General features: G+C 59.6%; 1 protein-coding gene and 1 long non-coding RNA gene across 2 annotated transcripts; one reads left to right on the forward strand and one right to left on the reverse strand.

The window, feature by feature from the left end:
* Positions 1-4,124: 4,124 nt before the first annotated feature.
* Positions 4,125-16,017, forward strand: RASD2 (RASD family member 2). Its single transcript, XM_042947673.1, has 4 exons — positions 4,125-4,528; positions 9,394-9,787; positions 13,521-14,046; positions 14,426-16,017. The coding sequence occupies exons 2-4, from the start codon at positions 9,517-9,519 to the stop codon at positions 14,433-14,435; spliced, it is 807 nt and encodes a 268-aa protein (XP_042803607.1). The 5' UTR covers positions 4,125-4,528; positions 9,394-9,516; the 3' UTR covers positions 14,436-16,017.
* LOC122225069 lies at positions 12,880-13,879 on the reverse strand. The gene is made up of 3 exons (XR_006205101.1): positions 13,754-13,879; positions 13,500-13,615; positions 12,880-13,027 (listed from the first exon to the last, which is right to left on the reverse strand). It is a non-coding gene; the product is annotated as an uncharacterized LOC122225069 (long non-coding RNA).
* Positions 16,018-16,939: the final 922 nt, after the last annotated feature.

Here is a 16,939-nt window from a genome sequence, read left to right on the forward strand (position 1 = left end):
CATTGATCAGGCAAACACATTATTTCCCTTCGGAGAAATGTCGTTCAGACCCGAGCTCAGCCTCCCATTAGCCGCCTGGCTTTGAACAGCCTCCCCGAGTCTCAGTTTCCCCTTCCGTAAGCGGGGCTCTTAGGAGCACTAAACGAAACCGCCTCTCCGTGTCTACCCTCCCCCTTTTGCTCTTGTTTCCAAGGACAGCTTGCGCATTGCTTCTGCTCTGAGGCTGTTGAGACGAGCACAATTCAATAAGCATTTATTAAAAACTCACAGCGTGCAAGATGCTGCCCTTAACGACGTGGGAATACAGAGATGATTCAGGCTCCATCCCCGCTCCAAGGAGCTCAGGAGCTAATGGGGATGGTGAGGCGTGTGCCCAAAATGTAAGGCAGGATGTGACACAGGCCATGAAGGAAGCAGTCACATGAAGACTACGGTATGCATTGCACGCAAGGTCCTGGTGCGAGGCATTTTACACGATGTTTTAATTCTCCCAACAACCCATAAGGTAGAAACTGTAACACCCACTGTACAGGTAAAGAAACTGAGGCCTAAAGGAATGGTCAGTTACCTACCGTACAAGAGTTGCCTTTTTTTTTTTTTGTTTTTTTTGTTTTTTTCTGTTTTTTTTTTTTTTTTTTTTTTTTTTCCTGCTACAGGATCCCAGAAGAGGATAACACTATTCACACGGTTAGAAAGGCTAAGAGGCTTTGTAGGGAGTGCTCAAATGTTGTGCTTTGAAGGATGTGTGGAAGTTCACTGGGTAAGGATAGAGAAGTTATCCCAGATAGAGGGATCGACATATGCAAAGGCCCGGAGGAGGGAAATCGCAGCCTCTTGAGGGGACCTGGAACTGGTTTGATTTAGCTGCAAGGCAGGCTGACGGTGGGACACGATGGGAACTAGATCCTGGTTGGAGGCTTTGTACGCTGGACTAAAGAGTTTAGATTTTGTGTCTTCAGCCATGGGGAGCCATTGAGAATTCTTGAGCAGGGGGTGGCATTATTTGGAAAAAGATTAAAGCGGTCATGGGTTATGGGGAGCCCAGGAAGGAGGGAGATGGTGACGACAAACGGTCCACGCGAGACAGTGAAGCACATGGACGGTGGGAGGAGGGTAGGAAAGTGGATACACGGGGAAGTGTGCTGTTGCCACATGAGGCTTCTTTGGGCATCGATCCCTATGTGCACCTGCTTATTGACTGAGCCATTCTGCACTTGAGGAGGGGCAGGGGTAGGGGCAGGAGCAGGTGGGGCTCCTGGGGCCCTGCAAATCCAAGTGCAGCAGCCCTCAAGATATGATCCATGGAAATATCGGGGTGCCTGGGTAGCTCAGTTGGTTGAGCGTCCGACTTCGGCTCTGGTAGGATCTCACGGTTCGTGAGTTCGAGCCCCGCGTCGGGCTCTGTGCTGACAGCTCGGAGCCTGGAGCCTGCTTCGGATTCTGTGTCTCCCTTCTCACTCTGCCCCTCCCCCGCCTTGTGCTCTGTCTCTCTCTCTCTCTCTCTCTCTCTCAAAAATAAATAAACATTAAAAAAAAAAAAGATATGGTCCACGGAGCGTGACCCGCTCAGAGTGGAGGACTGGGCTGAAGCAGAGGGCTCTTGGGCGGGCTCAGCGCTAGCCACCTGCCACATTTCCTGCATGGGAGTGGGATAAGTGGCCCGATGGCCTAAGTGCTTCTGACCCCAGCCTTTCAGGTGAAACATGACACCCTGCCCGCCTCCCGGTGTTGAGCTCACAGCCTCTGTGTAGAGCTGAGCACAAACCCTCCTGGGCCGAAGCCAGTTCCTGGAAGCAAAGTCTGGATGTGGAACGAGTGCTGGGCTTGGATCCTGCCACTTGCTGGCTGGGTGACCTTGGGCACATCCCTTAGCCCGAGCCTAGATTTCACATCCTCTGTTTAAACACAATCAAGTAATGCACGTGCTGCACTCTTCACCTAGTCCCTCCTCCTTCACCTGCCTCATCTTCTCTGGTTGATGTCCCGAGAGAATCTCAAGACCACACAGGGACAAGCAGAGCAAACCCCTTTCAAGAATCAAGGTCCAAGATGATTTCAGTGTTTTTGTCACTCTGTGGACCTAGTATATCACACCCATTTTATAGGTGACACAACCAAGGCTCAGGTGAATTTCTTTAGCTGAGTACCCCTGAGTCAGTAAGCAACCTGCACAACCATACAAGGTAGCCCTGTGTGACCCCATCTAGTCCTTGAAGAATAACTAGTCACGGAAACATGACTGGACCGGGATCAAATATTTGAGGGGCTGCAGAGGCAGGACTTGAACGCTAGTCTCTCCCCCAGTGGAGTGGGACCCTCAGTTGAGTGGCCCTCCGACCCCCCACCCCCCACCATGAGGTGGTGGAGGGAAGATTGGCAGACATTCCCCAGGTCTGAGGTTCGCAAGTGATGGACAGTTCTCTGGCTGATACAAAATATGTTTTGATAGACAGCGCTGTGTCCCTTCAACGCATCACACAGTTGAGAACATTCTCTTTTCAGCCTCCTGAAAGCATAAAGGAAGAAGTTTCCGTTGGGTGCTGATAGGTCTTTAACACCTCTCCAAACTTCGCCAGGCTTCCTTTTCCACTGAGGGCACATCTCAAGCCTTGGTATGCCGGTTTCCAGCTAGAATTTAATAACGTTCGTTTGTTTTCATTGTGTTTATTTTTATTCTACCTTCTATTTTTGGCAAGTGATACTGGCTTCCCATTTAAGGCAGTGATATAACGATCCTCTAAAAAACGTGTTGGCGGGGAGAGTTGGGCCTTGGATTTAAGAAAATACGAAGTAATATGTGGTGCATAGATATGGCAATGAGAATGATTGAAGTCTTGCCCTAGTTCCAGGCGGGGAGAATGCCGTGAGGGACGCGCCGCCCAAGGCACCCGGCTCATCCCCGCGGGGCTCTCTCTACAGTGCTCTCCCAGACCCGCACGCGCCGACCTCCACTCAGGCGCGCGCGAGGCCAAGGCGACTCCGCGGCTCCTCCGGGCGGCACGTGCGGGTCCACGAGCCATCCCGCAGGGTCCCGCGATCTCGGGCGTGAGGTGGCGGCGGCTCGGGGCGGGCGGGCTGGGCACCCGGCAGGGCACCTGGGCATTTCCGCGATGGAGGAGCGCGCGGGAGTCCTGGAGCGCGGGCTGGGGACCCCGGGCGGCTGGCTGGGGGGGGGGGGGACCCTCGCGGGTCACCTGCGGCCGGCGCGGGGTGCGTGTGCATGCGCGCGCAGACATCAGCCTCGCAGGCACATGCCGCCTTCCGGTCACGGTGCGCGTCCCCGGCCGCCCCACCAGCGGCCCCGACCCCACGCGCCCGGGCACGCGGAGCGCCAGACTGCGGCGACCCGGCGGCCGCGGGAGGGGCGGGCGGGGCGGGGCCAGGCCGCGGGACCCGCCGCCCATTGGCCGAGCGAAGTGCCGGGGGCGGGGCGCCGGGGAAGGCGGGCGAGCGGGCTCCGGCAGGCCGAGCGGGCGCAGGGCGGCTGGAAGGGCTGCTCGCGGGCCGCGGAGGGGGCGGGCGGACCCTGAGCGAGGGGTCCACCGTGGCACGCTCCGAAGCCTGATCTGGGCTTCTGCCCCTGGGTGTGCCACCGCGAGCCTCGGCTGCCACCGCTTTCCTGGGGCGGGTGTGGGGGGGAGGGCATTGACCTCGACCTGCGGGAGAGAGGGGCGTTCGCCTCCCGGAGAGGGAGGGAGGGAGGAGCTAGGGCCCGCAGAAAGTTCGCTTCCTCTGGGGGCCGGAGGAGGTGAAGTGGGAGGAGGACCGGGTTGCAGGCTAACTCGGAGCTACGTGCAAAACCTTGGGGCGGCGTTCAAGGCCCCCTCCCACACTCGCGCGGAGCCGAGCGCCCTGCTCCTCCTCCGGCTGCTGGCGTAGCCTCGCCGGGAGAAGGGAGCCGTTCCTCTGGCGCGGGGACAGCTGCAGAGCTGCAGGCAGAGGAGGAGGCCGCGGCGAGACGGGCAGCACCCCGAACCCGAGCGAACCCCTTTGGCGCGGGCGGAAAAGGTGGCATAGGCGGCCAGCACAGGTTCGCCCACTCGGGACGCGCACACCCGCACGCACCCACACACCGCCAAAGGACCCTCCAGGAGTGTCTGAGGACCCTCTTTAAGCCCCGGAGTCGTCCCTACCACCCTCCCCCAGCCCCGGAGACCTAGGCGGGGACCCCGGGATCGGACGTCCCCGCGCCTCCGGGCACCTGGCTCAGCAGGAGTCCCCCGGGTCGGGGCAGGGCGGGGTCGGCAGCGGCGAGCCCGAGCCCGCCCGGCGCCCAGGCCCCTCGGAGCCCTCAGAACCCACCCATGGGGTACCGGCTCCCCGCGTCCCCTCGCCCGGCCGCGCCCAGCTCGGCGCCCCCAGCCGCGCAGAGGAGGAGCCCGGCGCAGTGACCCGGGAGCCGCTGCAGGAAGCCTCGGCGGCGGCGGCGGCGGCGGCGGCGGCTGGAGAGGCAGGAGGTTCCCCGCACCTCCAGGCGCTTCCAGGCAGCCCTCCAAGCCGTGCCAGAGGCCCGGCTGGCCACTCTCAGGTAGGAGAGAGACCCCAACAGAACTGGGGGGCTGGCTGAAGTGGGGGAAGCCAGGAAGAAAGGTTGGAGGCTTGGGGGGGGGGGGGGACTAGAGGAAGCTTTACATGATCAGGGACAGTTAAACCGATCGAGCACCTACTGTGTGCCGGGATCATAGGCAACTTTACATATCTAGAGCAAATGATTCGAGTTGAGCACCTACTATGGGTCCGGCTGAGTGCTAGGCCCTTTACTTCTCCCTGGTAGGAAAGACTTAACTAAGCTTCTACTATGTGCTAGATGTGTTGCTGGGAGCCTTCCGTTTAAGGGACCTAGAGCAATAGCCATTTAAATAGGAGGACACTGAGGCTCAGGGAGGAAGTGGCACTTAACCTTCCCCAAACACTCCCACCCCCTTCCTGAGCTGGCTGCTGCCTGTGGACCTGGATGGAGCTCCCTGGTGCCCCCCCACCCCCAGCCCTGGTGAGGACTTCCTTTGAGGAGGGAAGATTAAGCAATACCTTCCTTGTTCGGCATGTCTTGAGCTTTTTGGGGGGTTGGTGCAAGGAGCGAGTTCCCTGAGTGCTTCTTTTCCCTGGAAGTGTGTCCAGCATTCGGCTGGCCACAGGGCCTCCAAGTACCTCTGAGGGGCTCTCTCTGCCTTCTCCCTTTGCCCCGCTTCCTTGGAGGATAACAAAGGATGTTCTGGATTCCTGGCAGGTCGGAGGCCAGGCTGGGAAGGGGCAGCCGGCTCAGGAGCCCATGATTCAGGCTTGCAGTGACGAGGCGGGGTCCCCCAAGACCTCTGCTTGCATTCCAGTCCTATGCCACCTGGCTGTTCCACCTGGCCCCTTGAATGCCTAGAGGAGGTGCCTCAAAGGAACCCACTTGTCAGGAGCTGTATTAGCCTCTAGACTTCTCGCTGAACAATCCGGGCCACGCTCCGGGTTTGTTTCTGCAGTTCCCAGGTGATAGATGACCAGCCCCACCGGCCCAAACCATTTGCTGAGCTGGTGAGAGGCAGGGCTGGTCTGCCGGAAGCTGACGGCCTGCCTGTTTTCTGCCACCCCGAGCTGCCAAGGGTGATGGGGTTGGCTTTGCAAAGCCCCCAGGACACCCCTCAGTGTGGGGATGGGAGCGAGTGGATAACGTGTCCGTCCAGAGAGGCTGGCATGTGTGCTAATGGAGGAGGCTTGAGGTGTGTGGGAGGGAGAGGGGGAGCACTGGTTCTGTGAACAAGCTTTGGGGTCCCCCCAGGGAGAAGGACACGGCCAGACTCCTGTCCTGATGTCCTTGTCCATCTGATCCCCTCCATCTTCCAGGCGGGCCCTGAAGGGAGAGGTTTGGGGGAGAAGAAGGGGGTGAACCCGCAGGTGCCTCTGCTAGGAGCCGGCCGGGCAGGGTTTGGGGGTGAGTCCTGGGCAGAATGCCTGCCCCCAGCTGTCTGCAGGGAGGGAGAGGGAGTGAGTGTATAATAGGCCTCAGGGGTCATTCCTCTGCCTGACGCCAGCTGAGGCTTCCCTGAGTCAGGCACTGTTTTGAGAAAAACTGGTTTTGGCCAGGGGGTAGGTTTTTATAGAGGTAAGAGCCCAGGCTTTGGAGCCCATCAGCCTAATTGTAATCCTGGCCTGGCCGGTAATCTGTGTGAGTCAGCCAGGCCGACCCCCAGTGTGCCCATCAGTTAGTAGACTGATGCTGGTCTGCTCTTCACGGGACCGTTGTGAAGTCATTGGAACAAGGAACACGAAGTGCCCGGCATGATGGGAGCCCGCCTGGCTGTTCCCCTGGGGATTGTGTGTGGGGGGGCTGTTCCTGACAAGTGGGGTTCCACCCCATCCCTGGTCTGGGACTTTCTGCCCCCTTCCCCCGCCGGGTGCCCTTCGAATGACCCCGGGCTGGGGTCAGCTGAGTGACCCAGAACTTGCATTTGGGTCCTTGTGCTGCTAGCGGTCCCCATTGACCACTCTCTGAGCCTCCAGGGTTGGGCTCTAAATTCTGGAAGGGCCCTTTGACCTCGGATGCCCACCTGCTTCTCACTGTGCGGCCCCGGCTGAGGGTGCAGGGAGGAGAGAAGCCAGGCCCACAGCTGCCCACAGTGCCTCCTCTGGGGCAGCAGAGGGAGGGAGGATGCGGGGGCGGGAGGTGGAGCCCACGGAATCGCTGTCACCTGGCGTCCAGGTGTCTGGGTGCCTCACACAGCCCCACGTGGCTGAGGCCATGTGAAGACTCACAGTCTCCTCTTGGAGAAGAAAGCCGTGTTTCCCTCTCTCTTTGCCTCTTTCTGATGCCTTGTCTCCTCCCTGACCCTCTGCCTCTTCTCTCTGACTTCAGGCCCATCCAGGCACTGATATGCGCACATCTGTACCAGGAGCCCCCGGCTAGAGGCTGGGTAGGCGGTGATGGAGACCAACATTGTCCCTGGGGGCTGCTGGCCTCCTTCCCTGTCTGTCTAGACAGAGGTGATCACCAGCAGAGTCAAGTTCCCCGCAGAGGGGCTAGGGAGGGGGCTGTCGTGGCGTGGGGCCTCTTTTCCCCCATCTCTGAAGGTCCAGGCTGCCTTGCCAGCCCCAGAGGACACAGAGGAGCCTTCACTGCTCTTGGTCTTGCGGCCTCCCTGTCCCCACCGCACGCCCATGGGTGTGCCTGGGGCACCGAGACCCTCCTCAGCACCGCACCTGGGCCAGCCAGGTGGGAGGAGGAAGAGGGAGAAGACCTCAGAAGGAGGTTTCGGGTGAGCTCCAGAGGCAGACCCACTTGCTTCATTCATTCATGGCTCATTTATTGAGCACTTGCTGTGGACATGGCACCGGAATCCCGTGGGATAAATGGAAAGAGGGCCGCGGGCGTGAATTGGGGGGAGGGGGATGTGGGGATCTTCGCCTCGGAGTCACTGTCCTGGCTCCCTTATGAACCACAGAGCCCACTCGTGTAGACCTTTAAGCTTCAGGGTCCTTATTTGTGAAATGGGCAGGTAATCTCTTCCCCGTCGGCAGGTGGTGAGGAGACGCCATCGCGTGGGGCACACCGCCTGGGGTCAGATCTCTCTTTGCTGGTTACTGGCTGTGTGAGCATGAACAAGTTAACTAAACTTCTCTGTGCCTCAGTAACTTCCTCTGTAAACTGGGGTAACACCACCTACCTTCTGGGGTTCCTGAGGGATGGAACGACTTATTCCACGCTCAGCACTTAGAACGCTGCGGCCTCTGTTGACGGCGCGGTAAATGTCAGCTACCCTGATTGTCCTGTACTTAGCACAGTACTTGGCACACGGCAGGGGCTGGGCTAATGGTGATGGTCACAGCTCCAGGCTCAGGGTCAGCGGTGTGCTGAGTGGGCTTATTGTGTGTGCGATTCATTTTTCCTCTTTGCGATTCATTCATCGAGGTCCTCTTGGTAGCTTGGAATTGGCCGTGGTGGGAATGCGTATGCCGCAGAGATTGACAAACACTGCCAATAAGAGCTTTTTAAAAAGACACTTTTGAGAGCTGGTTTACTGCACAGCGGCTCTCAGTGGGGCAGGGCGAGCGGATACAGATGCCTGAATGCCCTGCACAGGACGTTTGCCAGGGGGTCTCTCCACCTCCAGTCTCTTAGCATAATGGCAGACGTAGAACATTATGAGGTTGGAGAGAGCCTTGGGGTAAGTGGGTGCGGCATTCTAGGCTACTGCGCTGGGGCAGCCAGAAGGGGGGGGGGGGGACCAGCGGTAGGTAGCATGTACAGCTCCCTGTGCACATGGAGAAAAAGGTGCCTCCTCTGGGCAGATGAACTCCACAAAGACAGCCCTCCCCTTTCCCTCACAGCTGGGTGCCTTGTGCAGTGCCCAGCCTGCACACCCGTGCGTGGCAGCGGCTGAGGGCAGAAGGGATCGCTACTCCAGCAGGCCTGTATCCACTTCTAGTTCCTAGAGAGGGGAGGGATTCCTGCTGGGGTGGGGCGGGGAGCGAAAAGCCTTCTGAGAGGAGGTGATATTTGAGCCAGGCCCTGAAACATAAAGAGAAGAGGGTGTTCTGGCAGAGGGACTAGCACGAGCTAAGAATTGGAGGCAGATCTCAGCAGAGCTCCAACAGAGCGATGGGCTCAGGGATTCTAAGGGGATTCTGGCGGGTGCTGACATAGGAAAGGAGGGTGGCGGGGCCGGGACTGGCCTCTGGGGGGCTTATTTATGTTCCATTTGGGCTTTGGAGCTGGGATCCAGTTCAGCCTCTTCCACAAGCCCAGGAAGCTCCCATAGAAAGTTCTGGGTAGCCCTTGGAGCTCTGAGGCACTTGAGCTGTTCCTGGGTCGTTTCTCTGGCCCACGTCCCCTAGTCTAGAGCTCTGGGTCTCCTGGCAGTAAGCAAATTCCCAGGGGCTGGGGGTGAAATCGCCGGGCCCTGGGTGGGTGGGGAGGATGTGGTCTGGACACGGCCTTTCCCCGTTTCTGGGAAGGCCGAAAGGCCACAGCCCGCCGGGCCCAAGAAATGCTCTCTAGCGCCAACTCCAGGTCGTGCCCTGGAGTCACAGCTCCTGGGAGGCCGGGAGTTGGAAAAGGACGGGAGGACCAGGGAGAGGTCAGGTTCTAGCAGGAGTTACTTAACATTTTGCCACCTCAGCGCGGGCCACAGCCCTGTGAACGGAGTCCCTTTTACAGCTGGGGAAAAGTAAGTCCCAGGGAACTTAAGCTCCTTGCCCACGAGCAATAGCGAACGGGTGGTAAAGTGAGGAATCAGGCCCCAGCGGTTCCGGGCCGGAGTCAACAAAGGGTGAATGGCCGCAAGGGCGACCGAGGGCACGCGTGAGGGGGGTGAGTGAGGAGGAAGGAGGCCTCGGAGGGCACGAACGAACGAGCGGGCAGAGCTGCTAGGCCCCTTAGAGACGCCCGAGTCTAACGCCCCCGTCTTACAGACAGAAGACGGACGCCCAGACAGGAGCCACGCAGAGGAGGCCAAGGCCGCCAGCAAGAGGCTGCAAGGCCGGGTCCAGGGCCTCCTGACACCCGCTCCCCGCTCTGTGCCACAGTCCCGAGCCATGATGAAGACCCTGTCCAGCGGGAACTGCACGCTCAGCGTGCCCGCCAAGAACTCGTACCGCATGGTGGTGCTGGGCGCCTCGCGGGTGGGCAAAAGCTCCATTGTCTCCCGCTTCCTCAACGGCCGCTTCGACGACCAGTATACGCCCACCATCGAGGACTTCCACCGGAAGGTCTACAACATCCGGGGCGACATGTACCAGCTGGACATCCTGGACACGTCCGGCAACCACCCCTTCCCTGCCATGCGCAGGCTGTCGATCCTCACAGGTGGGTGCCGGGGCGGGCGTGCGCGCTCAGCAGCGGACGGCGCGCGGACAGAGCGCGTTGCCTGTCCCCCGTCTGCAGTGAAGCTCCCAGCAGAGCCCCCTCGTGAGGGTCAGAGAGGAGTTGCCGGCCAAGTGGTCGAGCTGGGGCCCAGATTCCGCGCCGTGTGGCCGGGGACCGAGTACTCGTGACCGTGGTGCCACCTTCCAGATCGGGAGCCGACACAGGCCGGCACTGGGACGGTCCCTCTCCGGGGAGCAGAGGGGCTGCTGCCTTCCTCCTGCAGGAGGTGGCCCCGCAGGGCTCCGGGGCCCGTGGTCAGTCTGCCCGGCTCGGGTCTGTTGACACCCTGGGCCTTCGCTGCCTCTCAGAGCGGTAAAGGCAGGACCGGGGCAATGGCCAGTCAGAGTGATGCTGGGGGCTCGGCAACGGTCACGGGAATGGTGGTGGCGATAGCTAACACGTACTGAGGGCTGTGTGCCTGAGCCTGTTCTTACAGCTTAGCATGGATTCATTTCATCCTCACGACTAACCTAGGAGACGGGTCTTTTGCACTTCGCAAGTGGGAAAAGTGACGCCCAGAGAGGTTAAGCTACTCCAGGCGGTAACACAGGCGGTCCGTGGCAGTCTGGTGCTTATTCTCTACCACTAAACTGTCCTGTAGTCTGCTGGCCCTGCTGGGAACACCGGGGCGGCCAGAGAGATTGTGGGGGATTAAGGGGGCAGGTGGAGAGGTGGGACCTGGCCGATGCTTGCCTTCCTGAGGCAGTTTCACGCGGTGGCCAAGAGGGCGGCCATCTGCCTGGGGCAGTTGCTTCCCGGTTTTATTCCTCTGGGCAAGCAGCTTTCTCTCTTTGCGCCTCGGTTTTCTCTCTGTAAGAGCCGCACATCAGCACCCACCCCATAGGCCACTGTGGAAATGAAGTGAGTTAATACAGCAAACGTGCTTGCTGAACAGATAGTGAGTGCTCAAGAAACAACAATCGTAACCCAGCATTTACAGAGTGCCTGCTATGGGCTACGCAGTCATTTCCTTTTCTTTTTAAAACGTTTTAATGTTTATTTTTGAGAGAGAGAGAGACAGAGACAGAGCATGAATGGAGGAAGGGCAGAGAGAGAGGGAGACACAGAATCCGAAGCAGGTTCCAGGCTCTGAGCTGTCCGCAAGAGCCTGACGTGGGGCCCGAACCCAGGAACCGTGAGATCATGACCTGAGCCCAAGCCGGACGCTTAACCGACTGAGCCACTCAGATGCCCCAACTCAGCCGTTTCCTAAGCATCCTTCTCCCATGGCTGGGCAGTGATGCAGGGAAGGAATGAGCAAGTACCCCTCTAGCCATCACTAAAATAGCCCCCCACATCGAGATGCTTTTGCACCAAGAAACCCGTGCTGTGCGGACTCCTCCCCCCTACACCCTGGCCAAGCCCCGTCCTTGAGCACCCTGGGCAGATGGCTTCTTCTTGCGGGCTGTCCTTGCTGACTGTCTGACCCAGATCACATTTCACCCCCCACCCCGTGGTTTGGAGAGGCACTGTGTGGATGGGAAGAGCCCCGCGTTGACCTAGGTTCCAGTCCTGGCTCCACCACGGCTTACCTGTGTGACCCGGGGTCCGATTCTCGGTCTCCTTGGCTGTGCAACGGACATAAGCTTGCTTCCCCCCGCAGTGTGGCTGTGGGGAGTGAAGGAAGGCACTGGGGACACTTCCAACACGTGGAGCTCAGCTCTCCTTGCCTTGGGGAGGGGACTGGGTGCCTGCTGATGTCACAAAGGCTAACACCAGAGGGAGGGAGAGCCATGTGGAGCCGGACCACGTGCGTATTTCCAAAATTAATTTTGAATGACACAAATAATATGCAAACACACCCTCCTATAAACCCAAATAAGCCTAAAAAGCCCCCTTGACCTGTGTCTCCAGCTCCAGGCTCCTGTCCCCTCTCTGGAAGTGGCCCACCCCCTCAGTCTGGTGGGGACTGTTCTGGACCCCACCCCCCCTCCATGAACACACTGACCTTTACACTTGTATCCTGTCTGTAATAGGGAGTATTTTCGCCCGTCTCTTTTGAACGCGCGCTTATCATTCGGAACACATCTGTCTGCTGCTTGCTTTTTTCACTCACCAGCTCGTGCCTCATTTTCCAACCTGGTGCAGAAGGAAACTCTGAAAGCCATTAATTCTGCCGCCAGCTCTCTTTCCAGCTGCCAGCCAGGCTGCCTCTGAAGCTTGGCATTGCAGTCTTGCATTTGAATATGTCAAGGCCACCGAGTCCTCAGGGGCCCAGGATTAGCCTAATGGGACGGGGTTGGCATCCCAGGCAGAAACGGTCGCCAGGCCTGGGGCTGCCTTTTGCAAGCACCTCCTTAAACAGCCCACACCCCCCATTCCTTCCATCCCGTCACACCCATTCGCCCAGCTTTATGGACACCCACTGTGTGCGGGGCCCTGGGGGACGAGGACGCAGGTGACACTGTCTCCCTCTGCTCCAGAGCTCTTGGTGAGGGGCACACCCACCGGCCGGAGCATGGTTCCGAATGTGGCATGCGCTGTTATGGGGGGACAAATGCTATGCTCTGGGGGTCCGCAGAAAGGAGGCAGCCGTGCTTCCAGAAGGGAGAATGGCTGGATTCTCCTCTCCAGACGCTGGGCCAGTCACCGACCCCCCCTGAGCCTCAGTTTCCTCGTCTGGGAAACAGGGATTTGGGCATCTCCCCCCAGGTTCTTATGAGTTGAAGCCAAAGTTCAAAGAAGGTGCTTTGGGTGTGAGCTTGTGATCCCTGTAGTAAGTTTTAAAAATTGGGATGTGGGCACTGCCTGCGCTCTCCCTGGCTCCCCGGCCACCTCCAAATTGCCTGTTTCAGACCCAGGGACCCGTCTTGAGTGATGCAGCGAGTGGAAGTAGGGACCGCCTGGGTCTTGGAGGCTAGCGCTCATTGGTCCGTGATTTATTCAAGAAGCAGGGAGCATCTCCGTGTGCCAGGCACCGGCCGGGTGAGGATAGAAGCAGGTCCAAATCTTGGCCTGGCCACATTCATGCTGTGTGACCTTGGGCCCTCTCTGAGCCCCTCTCTGCTCACCGACACCAGGAAGGTAATGAAAGCCCCTCAAGGAGGTTTTGTGAGGAGTCAGGGAGGAGCCCACGCTGGCGTGTCCTGATTGTCCTCTCCATACCTAAGACCTCTGAGGACGTGCCACACTCCATTCAGTATCCTGTGAAAAGCCCTGCCGGGAGGCTGTATTTCATCCCTGTGGGACAGATGGGGAAATGAAGGTTCAGAGAGGCCGTGGGACCCGCTCAGGGCTGCGTGGCCAGTAAGTGGCGGGGGCAGGATGTAAGCCTAGGCCTGACTGGTGCCAGTGCTCTGAGTTCCTACGATGTGTCAGGCGCGATCCAGGCCCTGGGGATGTGCACTGAACAAGTCGGGCAAGACCCCTGCTGTCATGGAAATTGTATTTATTATGATAACTCTAACACAGTCTGCACGAATTCGCAAGCCACTCACCCCATGGCCAGCTCTGCGGGGAACTGTAGGGGGAATTAACTGCGTTGTGCCACACGTTAGCTCATGTGCCCTTGGTCAAGGGCTTTAACCCTCTGGGCCTCAGCCTCCCGCTCTGGAAAATGGGGAGAGGAGTGACTCCCCCATAGACTCACTGGGAGGGCGGACTCAGCGAGGGGAGGGGCGGTGGGGGGGGTGGGGGGGGGCGGCCTCACCACCTGGGGTCCCTCTCCCTGCAGGGGATGTCTTCATCTTGGTGTTCAGCCTGGATAACCGGGAGTCCTTCGACGAGGTCAAGCGCCTCCAGAAGCAGATCCTGGAGGTCAAGTCCTGCCTGAAGAACAAGACCAAGGAGGCGGGGGAGCTGCCCATGGTCATCTGCGGCAACAAGAACGACCATGGCGAGCTGTGCCGCCAGGTGCCCGCCACCGAGGCCGAGCTGCTGGTGTCGGGGGACGAGAACTGCGCCTACTTCGAGGTGTCGGCCAAGAAGAACACCAACGTGGACGAGATGTTCTACGTGCTCTTCAGCATGGCCAAGCTGCCCCACGAGATGAGCCCCGCCCTGCACCGCAAGATCTCCGTGCAGTACGGCGACGCCTTCCACCCCCGGCCCTTCTGCATGCGCCGCGTCAAGGACGTGGACGCCTACGGCATGGTCTCGCCCTTTGCCCGCCGCCCCAGCGTCAACAGTGACCTCAAGTACATCAAGGCCAAGGTCCTTCGGGAGGGCCAGGCCCGTGAGAGGGACAAATGCACCATCCAGTGAGCGGGAGGGATGCCGGGGTGGGCGCTTGGGCGGTGCGTTCCGGGAGGTGCCCCTCCCCCCCCCCCCCCCCCCCCCCCCCCCCCCCCCCCCCGTGCCCGCTGCCCGCGCCCTCCGCCCCCCACGAGACCCCAGTGGCAGCCGCGTTCGAAGGCCTCCGGCTCCAGACCGGGGCACCCCAGCCTCTGACCTCTGTGTGTTCTGCCTCCTCGCCGCTTCCCTCTGATTCTGCTTTTTTCGAGGTGCCCCCCCCCCTCCCCCGGCGCATTTAGCTCCTCCCCGCGGGGACAGGTCACTGCGGGGCTGGGGACAAGGGTGGGAGACATCCGGACTTGTGCCGGTCCCCAAGTCAGAGCCTTCTTGTCCTTGGGGTTGGAGGAAACGCTGACGCAGGAGGGGCCGGAATCCCTACGCGGACGGAGCCTTCTGGAACGGTCACGGGTGGAAACGACTCCCAGGGTCTCCGCCGTGCTGCTTGAGACCCCAGACTCTCGCCCTCTCCGACTCAGCTGTTTGGGCCCCTGTCCCCAGGGTGGCCCCCAGCCGTCCCGGTCGGTCGATCGGGGACGTGAGCCAGTGGCGGCTGTGTGTGTGAAGAGGGGCGTGGCCACGTCTCCGGGCCCACGGCCGTCCGTTGGGCGGATGCGTCGTCTGCTGGTTGTGTGTTGCTGCTCTCGTGTTGTGCTGTAGAAACGGAAATCGTTGTACTGTAAAAGCTACTGACGCCTCGTTGGCCAGACCCCCGCCCAAGTTAGACCCACCGCCTCTGCTGGGGATGCTTTCCTCCCCCTTCCCAGACAGGGTTCCCCGTGGCCTGCCTGCAGCTGGACACTGCCCTCGATAATGAGCTTCACAATTTACATTTGCACGGGGCAGGGGATGGGGGGGGGGGCAGGCTGGGGCTGCTTCTCCTGCCCCCATTTTGCAGAGGAGGTGGCTGAGACTGGGGGGGCGGGTAGGTGACATGTCCCAGCGCCCCCCCCCACCCCCCCGTACCCCCCACGCTTCACCTCGTTCAGGGCAGGGCTCTGCCTAGAACCACGCCGTCTTCTACTGTGCTCGTTCCTCAAGCATTTATTGAGCACCTGCCGGGTGCCGGGTCCACTGTGTGCTAGGAAACAAAGAGGATGAGCAGTGCACTTTATGACCCTGAGGCCAGGCCCATCCCCAGCCTCTCGGCCTGTTCCCCTTCACCCGCATGGCCTGTACCCACCCCTGCTGCCCGTCTGTCTCGTGCATTTGGAGCTTTTGCGGTGGGGGGGGGGGGGTGCTGCAGGTGCAGCTGGGAGCCAGAGCTGAGCCCGGAGAGGTAGGTGGAAAGCTCCTCGTGGGTCTTTCCCTCTTGTGTGGCGCTGGACTGCTGCGTCCTGGGTGTGACGGGATTTGAGCCCGTAGACCGAAGGCCTGTCGTCAGCTCTTAGCAAGTACGTTTTGTGTCTTAACCTCCTTTAAAATATTGAGATTTAGGGCTACAAGGAACCTTAGCGATCACCTAGTGACTCTTTCTGAGGCCCAGAGAGGGTGAGCAACTCGCCCCAGCTCACACAGCAAGTCTGTGAGCGGCAGAAGCAGGGCTAAGTCTGGGCGTTCAGCACGCACCCCGAGGTGCCCCCTCTCCTGATGCTCCCTCTGCCCTTGAGGCCTTCAGAGAATGGCGGTGTCTTCCCCGAGCCTGTCTCTAGATCGGTCTTTGAGGGCTCCTGTAAGTTCTGTGTACATGCCCACGTTTGTCTACATGCACCCGTGTGAACACCAAGATGTGCGTGTGCCCCGACTCCAGCTCTGCGTACCCGCTGCCTCCACCCTGCCACCTGACGCTCAAGTCAGCGGCTCTGACCCTGCTTCTGTGCCCTCGCCCGGCCCCGGCCTGAGCCCTCCCAGTGGACTGGGTACCGTGGCCAGGGCAGGCGTGTGACCTGGTCCCACCCAGTGATGCCCCTGCTGCCCCACATCTCTGTGTATGCTACCAATTAAAGTGGGTTTGTTTCTAAGCTGTGTCCTTGACCATGTGTATTTTTCTGTATTTCCAAGGGGCGGTGTGTCTCTTCCTCCAACCAGAGCTGGCCTTTTCCTCCCTGGAACACACCTGCCTGCTGCCCTTGCCCAGGCGGCAGCGCTGAGTTAGTCCTCCAGTTTACATGGGGAGGGCGCATCCCAACACAGGAGGTTGTGCACCTGTCTTGGCCCTGCCCTTCTAGGTCTTCTGGGGGGTGTATGCTGAGCTGTCGGTGTCCCTCGAGAGGGGTGCCGGGGTCAAATACACCCCCCGCCCCCATGGTTCATCAGCCCCTGGGGGCCACCGTATCTGAATTCTGTGCAACTCGTCTTGAGCATTCATTTTGCCTCAGGGAACATTTGGAACTGTCTGGAAACATTCATTTTAAGTTTATTTATATCGAGAGAGAGAGAGAGAGAGAGTGTGTGTGCAGGAGGAGCAGAGAAAGAGAGAGAGAGAGCGAATCCCAAGCAGGCTCCGCACTGCCAGGACAGAGCCCGATGCAGGGCTCGAACTCACGAACCGTGAGATCGTGACCTGAGCAGAACTCAAGAGTTGGACGCTTCACCGACAGCCACCCGGGTGCCCCTGGAAACATTTTTGAATCACCAAGACTTGGGTGGAGGGCACTGCTAGCATGTAGTGGGTAGAGGCCAGGGGTGCTGCTGAGCACCCCCGTGTCCAGCTCAGCACCCCCATCATAAAGACTTATCTGGCCCCAAATGTCAGTAGTGGGCAGCCTCAGTTGGGACAGTCGGTCCTGGAGGCCAGGACATAGCCCAGGTCCGTGTGGTTGATTTGATGTACAACTTTATGGACAGAATTTAATAGACGCCGGGCAAGCAGAGCGAGCCTCGTGTGAGACGAGGCAGGTTGTGGGTGGGGACGGGGGCCGA

The sequence above is a fragment of the Panthera leo genome, chromosome B4 (assembly GCF_018350215.1).
Source record: "Panthera leo isolate Ple1 chromosome B4, P.leo_Ple1_pat1.1, whole genome shotgun sequence".
In the NCBI taxonomy this organism is placed as follows: domain Eukaryota; kingdom Metazoa; phylum Chordata; class Mammalia; order Carnivora; family Felidae; genus Panthera; species Panthera leo.

What these genes read in the sequence shown, in the direction of transcription:
- RASD2 (XM_042947673.1), top strand. Translation starts at nt 9,517, where the DNA reads ATGATGAAGACCCTGTCCAGCGGGAACTGCACGCTCAGCGTGCCCGCC. An exon ending in CAGGCTGTCGATCCTCACAG is followed by an intron (nt 9,788 to 13,520) that starts GTGGGTGCCGGG and finishes CTCTCCCTGCAG; the next exon opens with GGGATGTCTTCATCTTGGTG.